The 12,822-nt window shown below is 35.8% G+C and overlaps 2 protein-coding genes across 3 annotated transcripts; one reads left to right on the top strand and one right to left on the bottom strand.

The window, feature by feature from the left end:
• Positions 1 to 1,111: 1,111 nt before the first annotated feature.
• On the top strand, positions 1,112 to 2,332 carry LOC113735462 (probable F-box protein At4g22165). The gene has a single exon (XM_027262466.1). It carries the CDS (start codon positions 1,112 to 1,114, stop codon positions 2,330 to 2,332), a length of 1,221 nt encoding a protein of 406 aa, XP_027118267.1.
• A 980-nt stretch (positions 2,333 to 3,312) lies between these two features.
• LOC113734816 (uncharacterized) lies at positions 3,313 to 8,496 on the bottom strand. Of its 2 annotated transcripts, none has more exons than XM_027261550.2 (12): positions 8,069 to 8,496; positions 7,588 to 7,664; positions 6,930 to 7,089; positions 6,705 to 6,729; positions 6,108 to 6,197; positions 5,667 to 5,838; positions 5,269 to 5,342; positions 4,620 to 4,689; positions 4,413 to 4,484; positions 4,128 to 4,261; positions 3,967 to 4,040; positions 3,313 to 3,746 (listed from the first exon to the last, which is right to left on the bottom strand). In XM_027261550.2, exons 1-12 carry the CDS (start codon positions 8,304 to 8,306, stop codon positions 3,727 to 3,729), a joined length of 1,206 nt encoding a protein of 401 aa, XP_027117351.1. In that variant the 5' UTR covers positions 8,307 to 8,496; the 3' UTR covers positions 3,313 to 3,726. The 2 variants fall into 2 exon arrangements, with proteins under 2 accessions (XP_027117351.1, XP_071939315.1); XM_072083214.1 differs by having other exon boundaries at positions 3,313 to 3,601; positions 8,069 to 8,495.
• Positions 8,497 to 12,822: the final 4,326 nt, after the last annotated feature.

Raw genomic sequence — 12,822 nt, 5'->3', positions numbered from 1 at the left:
TTGTTCCCTAATTGCTAATCATGCATTGTACCCTTGACTTCACTTTAATAGGTGACTTTGAATTTAGGAAATTTATGTATTCAACATCCTTAATCCGGTAATAAGCCAATTCCTACAAGACTCCTTATAAACTGTATTAAACACAGCAATAACATATTAAGCCTCTGCAACAATAAGCCTCTGCAACAATATCCAATTTGTGAATTTTGGTTAAGGTAAAACCTTGGTCCTTCAAGGGCAAATTTGTTTAGTATTTGTAATTCTCATTTTTTGCTTTGGTGAAAATTGAAGTGCAACAGTATCCTAAACAATGCTCTCCATAAAGGCGTGATCAAGAAAATGAACATATTAGGACTTCCCTAACATTCCAATCCAAAGGCGTGATTCTGACAAGGGAAAGAACAGCGCCTTCATTTTAATTGAATCTCCTATCTTCGGATCAAAAACCCCAAATCCCATCCTTGCTTCTTTTTGGCTTAGGAGTTAATACCTCTGTAGCAATTTGATGAGGTCCTGAATCATTTACAGCAGTTAAAATCTGCATATAACGGGAACGGGGGTGAAATTTTTGGAAGCCAATTGAAAAGTCAAATCCAGGTCAAAATTGGAGAAGTTTATTAAACTACAAGAAACTCCAAAATGCCACCGCCGTGGTAATTTCCTAAATCCTGATCCCCCAACAATTGTTGGAAACATCAAACGCAAACCTACATCTTCGATTCCTTTAAGAATTAGGGAAAGACGAACTCGTATAACTATAGAACTCTTACGTTGTTATACTTCATATATACAAGTCCCTCTTCAATCAAACCTTTGCTACTCGTGAAACTCTATTATTCTCCAAAAAATTCAGCGAATTAGGGAAAGACCAACTCGTATACCTATAGAACTCTTACATTATTATGCTTCATATATACATGTCCCTCTTCAATCAAATCATTGCTACTCGTGAGACTCCATTATTCTCAAAAAAATTCAGCGAATTAGGGAAAGACCAACACGTATAACTATAGAACTCTTACATTATTATGCTTCATATATACACGTCCCTCTTCAATCAAATCTTTGCTACTCGTGAGACTCCAATATTCTTCAAAAAATCAGCCGAAAAATGACTGGGAATAACAAGAAATCACGGCCAAATTGGTCTGAGCTGAATCAAGAACTTCTTGGAATTATAGCTTCAAAGCTGTTATACCTAGATATCATACGTTTCAAAGCGGTTTGTTCTTCATGGTTTGCTGCTGCTGAGAGATACTCATCACCAGGGCCACTTCTACTTTGTCCTTTAACTCGAGAAACTGACGCTGAACATGTAAGACTTGGTGCATGCAGCATAAAAGACGGAACAATCTACGATCTCAACTTGGAATTCGAAAAACCTGAAGATGTTTTTTCAGCATCTGATGGTTTTCGATTTATAGGTTCCTCGCATGGCTGGATGGTGGCTGAAGACAAGGGTTCGGAGCTTTATTTGATGAATGTTTTCTCCAGAACCTGCATCCCACTCCCTGAAAAAGGCACCATTCCAACAACACAAAGTTATGGGCCTAAGTTTTCTATGATTCAATCTCCCACAATGATTCAGAAAGCAATATTAACTGCTAATCCATCATTAGATGAGAACTACAAGGTCATCATCATATACGGTTGTCGCGAGAAACTTGCTTTTTGTGGCTTTGGAGATCAAGAATGGGTGAGATTTAGCAATTCTGATGGCTATGATGATGTTGTATGCTATGATACGCTGCTATATGCATTGAGGGAAGGGCAAATTGAGGTATGGGAAATTTCTGATTCTTGTTCTCCGACCAAAAAGATATGCCTGGAATGTTGTTACACAACAGACTCGAGTTATCCAAGAGAGATTTGTTGTACTCAATGGTACTTGGCGCCGTCACTGGGGGAACTTCTGCTCATTGAGAGGTTTATCGGGGAGTTCGTGGATGATCAAGGGCAGCTTCATCCTGAGGGAGATCTTCTGACAGATGAAGATAGCCATCCTCTGCTTTTTCCTTATAAAACGTTCAGCTTCCAGGTTTACAAGTTAAATATGATCGAAAAGAAATTGGAAAAAGTGACATCCTTGAAGGATCAGGTGATCTTTTTGGGTGGAAATCATGGGATTTCACTCTCTGTTAAGGATTATCCAGAATTCATGCCGAACTCGATTTATTACACTGATGATTATTGGGATCGGATGCATGAAGATTACTTGTATGGAGGTCATGATTTTGGCTCATACAGCTTAGAAGAAAACAGCATTGCTTCACTTGTGCCTTATTGTGTGGAGAGATTTGATCCAACACCCTTTTGGGTTTTTCCAAATTAGTGAGGCTTGTAACTAGTAGTAATGGACACGTACAAATGAACTTGATGATTTTTTTTCCCTTCCCATATTATGAAACATTTTCTTACTTTCAAATCAAAAAAATTAATTATTAGAAATAGCATCCCAATTTTTCCTTTTTTGTTTAACTAATTGTCTTCAGAGCATATTTCTGTGATGCATCCACAATCTTCAGACCTTAAAACTGAAATGTCAAATCTTGATCAAAACAAGGCCTCAGTTGCATTATCAAAGAAATATTGCTCTGTGATGTTACCTCTCTGTCTGAGTGAAGAACTTGGAAACAAATGTAACAGTCTAGTGGTGTAATATTTGTATAGTATTTCTGGATGGCTTCTGAGATTTCAAATCTCCAAACTTCTTACAGAACTTGATGTCACCTTCTTCCTTCTTCTCATTCCAATTGACCAAAACAGGTATCAATGTAGTATGCAAGATTGGTGAATTCGCAGGAGGCAAGTTTGGCACCTTCTTCCTGTTTTAGGTGTATTAAATTCTTGTCCCTCATTCCATCCAATCTCTTGCAGCCCCCGTCTTCATTCTTGAATTTGCTAATTTATTTGGCCTATTTATGAATGATAACTCGAACAGAAATTTAACAGGAAAAAATTACAGAAGTGAGGATTTGAAAAAAAATATCACTGCAATGAAGTTAATTGCAAGAATGCAAAATGGTTGAGGATTTTGAAAAGATGGAAACAGTGAAAATGATAATAACTATAAAGCGATTGCTGCTGAGATGACATGAGATATAATCCAAAAACAAAAACTTATTGGCAATTTGAGAATCTGAAACTCAAAATAAATGAAATTAATGATTACATTTTTTAATGAGTGTCATTTTATTGAGCAATGTTGTGTTATATTTCGCGCCTTCTACTTAAACGAGTAAAGATTGATGAAAGGCGTGGCAGGATCATCTGCTTGCCCTTCCTGAAACGAGTAAAGATAGATGAAAGGCGTGTACGAAGCATGTTCTTTATTTGCTTTGCTTATTAGGGACATTAAATACTACGTATTGTTTTTCAGGGGTTATCTTTATTTTGTACTCTGACACACAATTTGATTGCCACAACAAATGAAGAAAAAATAGAGATACAAATCTGCCAAAAAAAAGAACTTGTGCTAGATTTATACATTCGTGGAAGAACAAAATCCAAAATCCTGAAGCTAGATTTTATACTCCCCGCATAGGCTCTTCATGGTGCATAACTTTGTTCTGTCTTACTACGGGGGAAATCAATTTCCACACTGCAATGAAAAATGTAAACACTATCAGAAATAGCAAGAATTGCCTAGCATGACAAGGCTTATATTACTTATCTCCAAAATCTAGACTCTGCTGAATTTCAATTTTATGGTGGCATGCAAATCTGTCATTCCTCCTGTTGGAAACCTGTACAGATTATGGGGTACTCTTATGTATTGTCAGTTAATTTCACCAAGTGGCTTGGAACTGGGAAAAGGTAAAGAGAAGCTTTGCAAAGGCCATGATCATGGGGATCAGCTGTGGAACTCCAACAATGGCTAGATGCATACACAAAGTAAATCTGAAACAGAAGCTTTGATCACAGAAGGAATTCGGAAGTTAGGGATAACAGTTAAAATTAACTCACAGTATATTGTGGCTGCAAACCATTCATTGATGATCTTCACCCATGTACTAGCCCAGCCAACATCAATGCACCATCTGTTGTTTGAGATTGATTCATGAGGAGAGTAGATCAAACTTGAGCAGGAAAAGAGGTCTATGGAGCATTGAGAGCATAGTTGTTACCTTTTTGTCAAGCTATCTAGATTCCAACTGATGAATAGCATTGCAAAGTACATGGCCCCCAGGGAGAACACCAAGTGGAAAAAGCCATACTTATATGGGATATCATCCTCCGATTGAATGTCGTCTTTACGAAACTGGAAGACAATGAAAGCAAAATCAATAACCCCTCCGGAAGATGAAGAAATTATCTGCTAAACGATGCCTGGTATTATCAGAATAAAGTGCGCTTCTGGTGCAACAGAATGACTGCATCTGTGGTTTCATTGATAAAGAACCTCAGTTCACCTGAAAGGTTTGTGAATCAATTCCAGTGGAAAAAGTTGCCATGACAATTGCACAAACAGCTATAAAAAAGCCCTGGAAGCAACAGAATGGAGATGTGCACTTCAGTTGAATAGTTGAAAGCAAAGTAGGAAAGTTTTCTTAGCTCTCCATTTTTGGCAGTTACGACTGATAGGGGATTAGGTATATCAAAAGGATGTTTTCTCTTACAATTACAGTTGTCCAACCTCCATGTCCGCTATCTTGGGTCTGAGGGCTACATTTAGCAGTAGCTGGTTCACTGGAAAACATATAGGCAAAAGCAGAAAGCATTAAGTTAGTTTAAAACAAAATGTCAAAAAATTTGAAGATTTTCTTAATCCACATTATAAGTCTGAAGTAACTGTAAATGTTTGAGCTGGAATGAATATAGTGATTTGTCAAGTATCAATCAAAGCTACTATCAAAGTTTGAAGGGAGACTTGATAAAAGTGAACATAGGAAATTCTAACCAAAATCTTTCAACTGAAACAGAAAATAATCGATGCTTATTCAGAATATTTGGTTGCTTTTGCTGGTGAGAAAAGGGTTATTTTTATATATATAGAATTAGATCTTGTTCAAAATCATCAATTTCTAACTAGCAATACTCTCTCTTTATCCACTATGCTAATCCAGCAGAATTGAAAAAATGAAGAAATGCCTACACGTTAAGATTTAAGACGGAAATATTAGGCCGGACAACCTATAATGAGCTTAATATATTAGCAATGTACATGTAGAATTCTCCAGCAAAGAATCTGAAACTCAGAACTTCTTCACAAAATGCTTGTTCTATCTGTATAATTTTCTGATTACTTTCATGCATGAAAACTCTCACCTTCTGATAGCACTCCAACAAAGGAAAACAATATAAGAAGCCATAATCCCTGAAGACAAAAGACCTCTATTCACCTGTCCTAAGCATGGAAATAACCATGAATTAGATGTAAGTATGGCACATCAACATCATAAATGAAGTACACACACACACACACATATATATATATATATATTTTGGACTGCAAACATGGTGTAACTTTGAAGTGAGAGCATATAAGAGAATCTGCACTTTAGTTCTATAGTTGGCAGACAGATTACATGCAATGTATGGGCTGTAACTTAAATTTGGGCATGTACAAGTCAAATAATCTTTCAATGAAGTAACTTCATTATTAGTGGAAGCTTTGTATATCGATGAAGTTACAATACTTGGAAATGCATTCTCTTGGAACTTACCTTAGAATGCAAGGATATAAACATCATTACGGCTAGCAAAATTCCTGTCCAGGAGATGAAGAATATGTTGAGAGTGCAGGATGCCTTAGAGGCATAGAGCACAAACATCAAAACAATCCCGCAAACTGAACCAATGTAGAATAAGGTTGACATGCATATTCCCAGAGAGCAGCTGCAAGGGATGTTAAGTGCAATGCAAGTTAAACATCATAATGGTCAATATATGTGAAAAAAAAATAAAAAAAGGAACTTAATTCCCTTGAGCCAGTGGGGCGCCTGGAGTAAAATAAGCTCCATAGCTGATGTTTGATCTAGGATACAGCCGTTTAAGTCATCATAGTCTTTCAAAAGTTCCCTACTTTTAATTCGTATTCATTTACAAAACGACAGATGATATGAGCTTAGATAGGACTATGTTTACTGCAAATCAAGATCACATACCTATGTTTCTTTTTCTCATCAGGCATCCAGTAGTCATTCCACCACGTGATGAACTCAATAACACTTACAAGTTGGAGAAGAAGAAATATCCTGCAGCATATGAAGTAAAATGTGACTCCAGGAGCCCAAAATCAACAAGGAGCATTTGCTATAATTGAAGCCAAAAGGCGACAATTTCTCACTATATAAATCCAGCAGGCCTAAGATAATTGAGACTCGTACTTAACAAATATATTTGTTAAGGACATGAACAGATATGGTAAATTCTCAGGTTCATTGTGCCAATGGGAAAAAGCTGTAATTCTTTGCTAGGCTTTGGATGTGTAAGCCATCTTCTTTATGTAATATTCATGTGGAAAGATATGCAGAACCAATTTTTGACACATTTAAGAAGGAAAAATACTTGGTACGCTGACTGATTTCAGACATGCAGTTCCAATTTGTGTATAAGAAAACACTGCCTAGAATGATTATATTACAGGACTTGAAGGAAAAGCTCCATCATTAAAATGTGAAGAATTTTGAAGTGGACGTGCAGTTCTAAACAATCAGATTGTTCTAGTGAAATTTTAAGGTAGGAGAAGTTTTGAAGGCTACCCCGCGCCAATGCGAGCAATTTCACCTGCGAGAAGAAGCAAGTAAACTAAATTAGTTCTTGACTAAGAAAGAAAAACGATATAAGACTGGAATTGACTTATAAAGGAAAAGCTTCATGTTCGAAATGTAAGAATTTTGTGTTGCATTAGGTTTAACAACAAAATCAAGTGGTCATGACTCATGAAACAAATCTTTTATATTCAAATTGGATTTCAGCGGACGTACCATAAACTTGAATATAATCGGACGGGACAAAGAATGGAATCACCAAGGAGATAATCAGTATAACAAACTTCAGAGCCCACCATCCAGAATGCCATTGGTTGCGGGCTTGATGCAACTTCTTCGTGTTACATGTTGTAAGAAACATTCCGAAAAAGAATATCTGAATTTCATGTCAAGGTGTCCACTTTTGATATTACGCAGAAGTATGCAATTTAGATAATTTGAATTTTCTAGTGAAGGATGAATAACTGCTGTTCAGTAGCCTGATAAATTCTCATGGGTATACAGGCAATGAGGAAAAAATCCATGCAAGAGAAAGAGAAGTTGGAGCCCAATAGCAATTCTGGAAAGTATTAACTCCTGAAATCATGCATCAATTCTATCTAGACATGATATATTACAGGATCAAGCTAGATGGCCTATGATAATTGTCTAACTAAGACAAAGGTCGCTTTATCTGGCATTCATGCTCCAAAGTCTAACCCTGGTATCGAAATTGAACTCACATTTTTCCAGTAAACACCTAAACAGAACATTTTCAATAATTCACTTACTCAAATATAAGCTGGGAGGCCTTCCCGGTTAAGGCTTTATGCAAACTCAATTAATTCTCAATAAGCAGAATTAAGCACTGATGACTCTTTCAAGAAAAAGATACAAAGCATCCTAAACTGACACGAAGAACACCGAGCGAGTGAAAGCAACCAGTTTGTCCAACTCTACATGCTTTTGAATCTGCAGAAAAAGATGGAAAAGGGGTCAAAACAGATGATACTATAAACGCTTGTTCTCTTATACATGTGTTTGCACATGAATGAGGGTAGTCAAATGTCATGAGTGTATATGAACTACTTCATACGCTTAGATTAGAGGGAAAAAATTGAATGACAAAATCATGCTGTCTTTTCCTGTAATATTCTTATCAAATATGACTTAAATGAGTATATCAGGGACATTCAACACATATATGAACATTCTATGAACATCTGGTAGAAAGACAGAAAAAATGATAGCATCCATCATGGTAAACTTCAAGTAAATTATCCTTTAGAGTTGACAGTTCTTTAAAATAAAATCAAAATAATTAAAAAAAAAAAAGAATGAATTCATGACAACGTGAAACAGGACTCTGGACTTACAGTGAAGTAAAGGGAGAATCTTTTCTCCATAGTCACGAAAGAACCAAGCTGTAAGATTTATTATCAAGAAAACCATGCCATAAGCATAACGGGCTCGAAGAGATTTCTTTTTTTTTACCAAGTTCTCGTAACTCTTCTGTTCCAGTTGTCCGAGCTTTTCTCCTGGATGTATAGCCACATCATCACTTAATTTGACTTCCACCATGGTGGCTTCATCTGGTGCAGCAGACTCAACCATCCTACAATTCAGGCTGCAATTTTCTGAACAGGAACTTCAGATACAACAATCTATAATCATCCAAGGCAAAATGCTCTGGCTAAGTCAATTATCTGCCAATGCCATTGTATCCTGAGCCCAGCAAGTAAAAGTATGCAACAGTGAGCTCAGGCTTCCGATTTTGGAAATCCCTATTACGCTCAAGGACAAATAATGACTTAAGGAACACTTTTTCCACTTGATAATGCAGCTTAGATGTGAAATGAGCAGTTCTTTAAATGGTATGCAAGTTTAGATGTCCAAATAATTATTCTCTGGTAAATTTATCAGCATGCTTCACCAACCAAATCCAATTTTGGAAATCCCTATTACACTCAAGGACAAATAATGACTTAAGGAGCACTTTTTTCCATTTGATAATGCAGCTTAGATGTGAAATGAGCAGTTCTTTAAATGGTATGCAAGTTTAGATGTCCAAATAATTATTTTCTGGTAAATTTATCAGCATGCTTCACCAACCAAATCCGATTTTGGAAATCCCTATTACACTCAAGGACAAATAATGACTTAAGGAGCACTTTTTCCATTTGATAATGCAGCTTAGATGTGAAATGAGCAGTTCTTTAAATGGTATGCAAGTTTAGATGTCCAAATAATTATTCCCTGGTAAATTTATCAGCATGCTTCACCAACCAAATTCAATTTCGCCAAAGTCACAGTAAGGATGTTAAACAAGTTAGTATTAGTTCTCCATATGTAAAAGAAGTTTCAATTGCAAGAACAAAATGTAGCAGAAAAATGAGTCCTAGAACAATGCAAGCTGACTAAAGAATATGTCTGACATAGCTAAACTTCTAGAGGAGGATTGGATTAAATTAAATCTCAGTTTGAGGAATGTAGATTGACTACAAAATTAATACACTACCAAAACCTTGAATTGCACGATTACTTGTAAAACACTCCTAGAATGACAGCTAGCACTAGTCTGATAGTGTTGCAAGCAACTGATACAGAATAGCTGAAGAAGTGTCAAAATGATAGAGTAAATGGCTAACCTTTCTCTGTTTTGGTTTTGGAGAGAGGACTGGGTTGAGGCTTGAGACTTGAGAGTCGCACTTCTTCAGCAAGAAGTTAGTGAGGCTCCTCACATTTAAATATAGAACCAACAAGACTCTCAGCTTCTGATCTTCTAGACAAAAGGCCAAATGGAAAAAGCAATAAACAACAGCCCACATTTGGTCACATGCCTGCTAATTAATCAAATCTCACTAAAGAAGAATATCCTCCAAATTCTGCACCCTCTCTGCCCTTATTTTCAGAACCTTAATTAAGGCATAATTGTTGTCAAATCTTAACAAGGACTCTTGTTTTTAATTACTCTGAGAAATTAATTTAGCTGATATATAATAGTCCACATATAATTGTAAACTAAACCAAGAAATTCACTGAAAGTTGTAGCCTAAAACCAAGTCCATTTATCTAATTTCAAATCAAACGAATTCCCACCATTAAGTGCAAACTACCATCCCGTTAGTATTTTTCCTCCTTTAATAAAGAGTAATTAGCTAAATCCAAAATCGAAGTTTTCCAGTGGTTTAAAATCATTCAAGACCCTTATTCCTCTCATGTTTGTGCTTTACGTACTTACAAGACAAGCCCGGAAGATAAAAAGGAAGCTGTTTTTGCTGACTTACTAAAATAGAAAAATGTAGTTGCATGCAACAACAAATAGAAGAGGACATGTTTGGTTGGGCCAAGCAGGTTGACTATGGATGCCTGGATGGAAACCTTCTTGATTTCTTGAAAGCTGGGGTCCCCATAACGCGTTTAAGGGGACTCTATAGTAACCGTTACAAGAAAGTAGCAACAGGACGGTGCTCGAGAATTGGTGATTAATTATTTAACAAACACCATCACCATTCGGCCATAAGCAATCATCAGTTTCACTGCTGAAACAGAGTAGAGCAAGAAATTGAGGTCCATTGTCTTTATCAAATGAAAGGACCAAAATTAGAGGAGGCATTGATTGCTAGGAATCTGTCTGTTCAAGAAATAATTTTTGTGACCAAGTGGCAAAATCAATTGTTTCAAATGCTATTCTGATGGGTTAAGTAACATTTACAAAGAAGGTGACTACCCCAAAATAGCTAACATTATTGTTATTTCATAGCCGAGAAAATGCCACTTTATACACAATACTCGACTTCGCACGATAAAGATAAAGTAAAAGATGGCACACCTTCTTTATAAAGGATTCTCACGTTTATATCTATCTATCGTGTAAATTTTTATAAGTGAGCTCATAGTTTCCTACATACTATGCCACAGAATATGCAAAAGTGAATATCATTCCACATTGTGGTACAATTTGCGCTTTACTAACACTACTAGCTATAGTGGTGCTACCAAATTATTTGGCAATCTTATGCAAAATATCTGGAGCATGATTGTTACTTAACCCTTTTGAACTTTTTTGCTGTTTTTGTTTTTACACTCGTTGATTATGGGATGAGTTGGTTCACAATTCATAACACTGCTGTACGTGTTGTTGTGTGGTTAGTTGGCCTTATGATTGGATTTAGGTGTGTCCTTTAGGGTGAGTCATTGAGCCCTCTGTCTTTCTGGGCAGGAATCAATGCCAAAAGAGAAAGGCAAAATGGATTTGGTGGAAGTTGGCGGGATTAATGCAGTGAGCCTCCTGAGTGAGGACTTCTCTCAACTCCTTCCACAAGATTTGGAAGAAACACAGGCAAGAAACAGGCAATTCTGCCATGATGATGATAATAAGCTTACAGTAGTGTTAATGCATAAACATCTTAGTTTCTATTTTCACGATAATTTTGCATGAAATGTTGAACCTGCCCTTCCCACATCCAAATGCAGTTTGAACTTAAAAGAGTATTAACAAAAGTTGTAATAGAAATAAAATGTGGGTTATTATCATTTGCCTCCCAAACTAGAAATTTTCTTACATTGACTGGATCACAAATTCAGTTTTAGTTTTTGGTAGACAAATTAGATTAGAAATTGAGTCATGGAAACATCGAAATTTCATTAACTTCCTAACAAATCAGTCATTAGAAATGGCACAGCAAAATCTGGAGGACCTCTCCTTTAAAAAACATGATCATATATGAAGTTTACACTCTTTAATAGCACATTGGCAGCTTTATTATGATTCCTACTCACTCAAGAATTATTAAAGAATGCACATGAGCAACTTTATTATAATTCCTAATCACTCAAGAAATATTAGACACCTCTAAACTTGTTAGCTCCCTTGTAATGTCCTCAATTAGAGGGCCTAAACTGAATACTAATCATGAAACATTTTTGCACTAGAAAGTGAAATTATAACAACATACAACTAGTACTCTCACCCATGGGCCTTTCATTCATTATTGGGTTATGAAGTGCAATCCAGCTTGTTATTTACCAAGAACTAGTTTCAAAAGGTCCACTTAGGTATAACACTTCTGGATTCAGATTTTTTTCTACTTGAGAATTAAAATGAAAATTATTACAAAATTTGAATGCACATGAAGTATAACTTTATATCCTTTTTTTAACAAAAAAAAAAAAAAAAAAAACTTCCTCGGTAGAAAGAAAGGATAATTTCGGACCAGTAAGATGCGTACTTGCATATGGAGGAATTTTTTTTGTTTATTGGTTGAAGAAGTGTTCACCTAGTCGTATGAAACCTTTTATTCTCCGTTCTCGCAAAGAAGGATAAGAGTAAATCTTATATTATTCGTCAAAAACTAACAGTGTATACATTATCAGTATAGGAAAGATTAATTCTAAAATAAAAACTTTTGTTTGATAGAACCCATTTTGTTCCTAAGATTCTTTTTGGTCCATCCCAATGAAAATGTTTATCTTTTAAAAATAAAAATTATGGAGTAAAATATCTAGACGTCATTGAACTATCTGCATTGTCTTTTTGTGGTCACTTCACATCAGAGATTCAACTTCTAAAAGTTTATATTTTGAAAATAAAATTTACAGGGTAAAAACATAGATGTCACTGCTAAACTATGTGCATTATCTATTTGTGGTATACCGTTGATTGTTCCATCTAATGTTGGGTTCCAATAAAACATAAAGGACCAAATTTCCTGCTTAGGTTTTATGACCAACTCCTAGAGTTTATTGAGTGATTAGAGATTGTAATGTTGTTGCAAAAAATTTTTACCAGAGGCAATGGGATAGCGATATGCATGAAGATACATTTTTGGGTTCAAGAGCGAGAAATCACACTAAAGGAAATGAAGTAACATTACCTCTTAGGTAAAAGAGTCTTTTTTTTTTTTTTTTCGACATAGCTCTTGCTTACGTCAAACTAATCCTCTACGGTTATGCAGAATCTACCCAAGATACACAGCATTTTACCAACAGGGGTCGATCTGGTGATCTCAAATAACTACTCAAAAGTGATTACCATACGAGTTACCTATTAGAAATTAGGTAAAATAATTAAAAGTGTAAAATTTCAAATGAGATTTTAATCATTCCCGATCTCTGCCGGCTAAAAAGA

The sequence above is a fragment of the Coffea arabica genome, chromosome 3c, assembly GCF_036785885.1.
Source record: "Coffea arabica cultivar ET-39 chromosome 3c, Coffea Arabica ET-39 HiFi, whole genome shotgun sequence".
Classification (NCBI taxonomy): Eukaryota; Viridiplantae; Streptophyta; class Magnoliopsida; order Gentianales; family Rubiaceae; genus Coffea; species Coffea arabica.
Note: the sequence above shows the minus strand (reverse complement) of the source record. Positions and strands in the feature narration are given on the sequence as shown.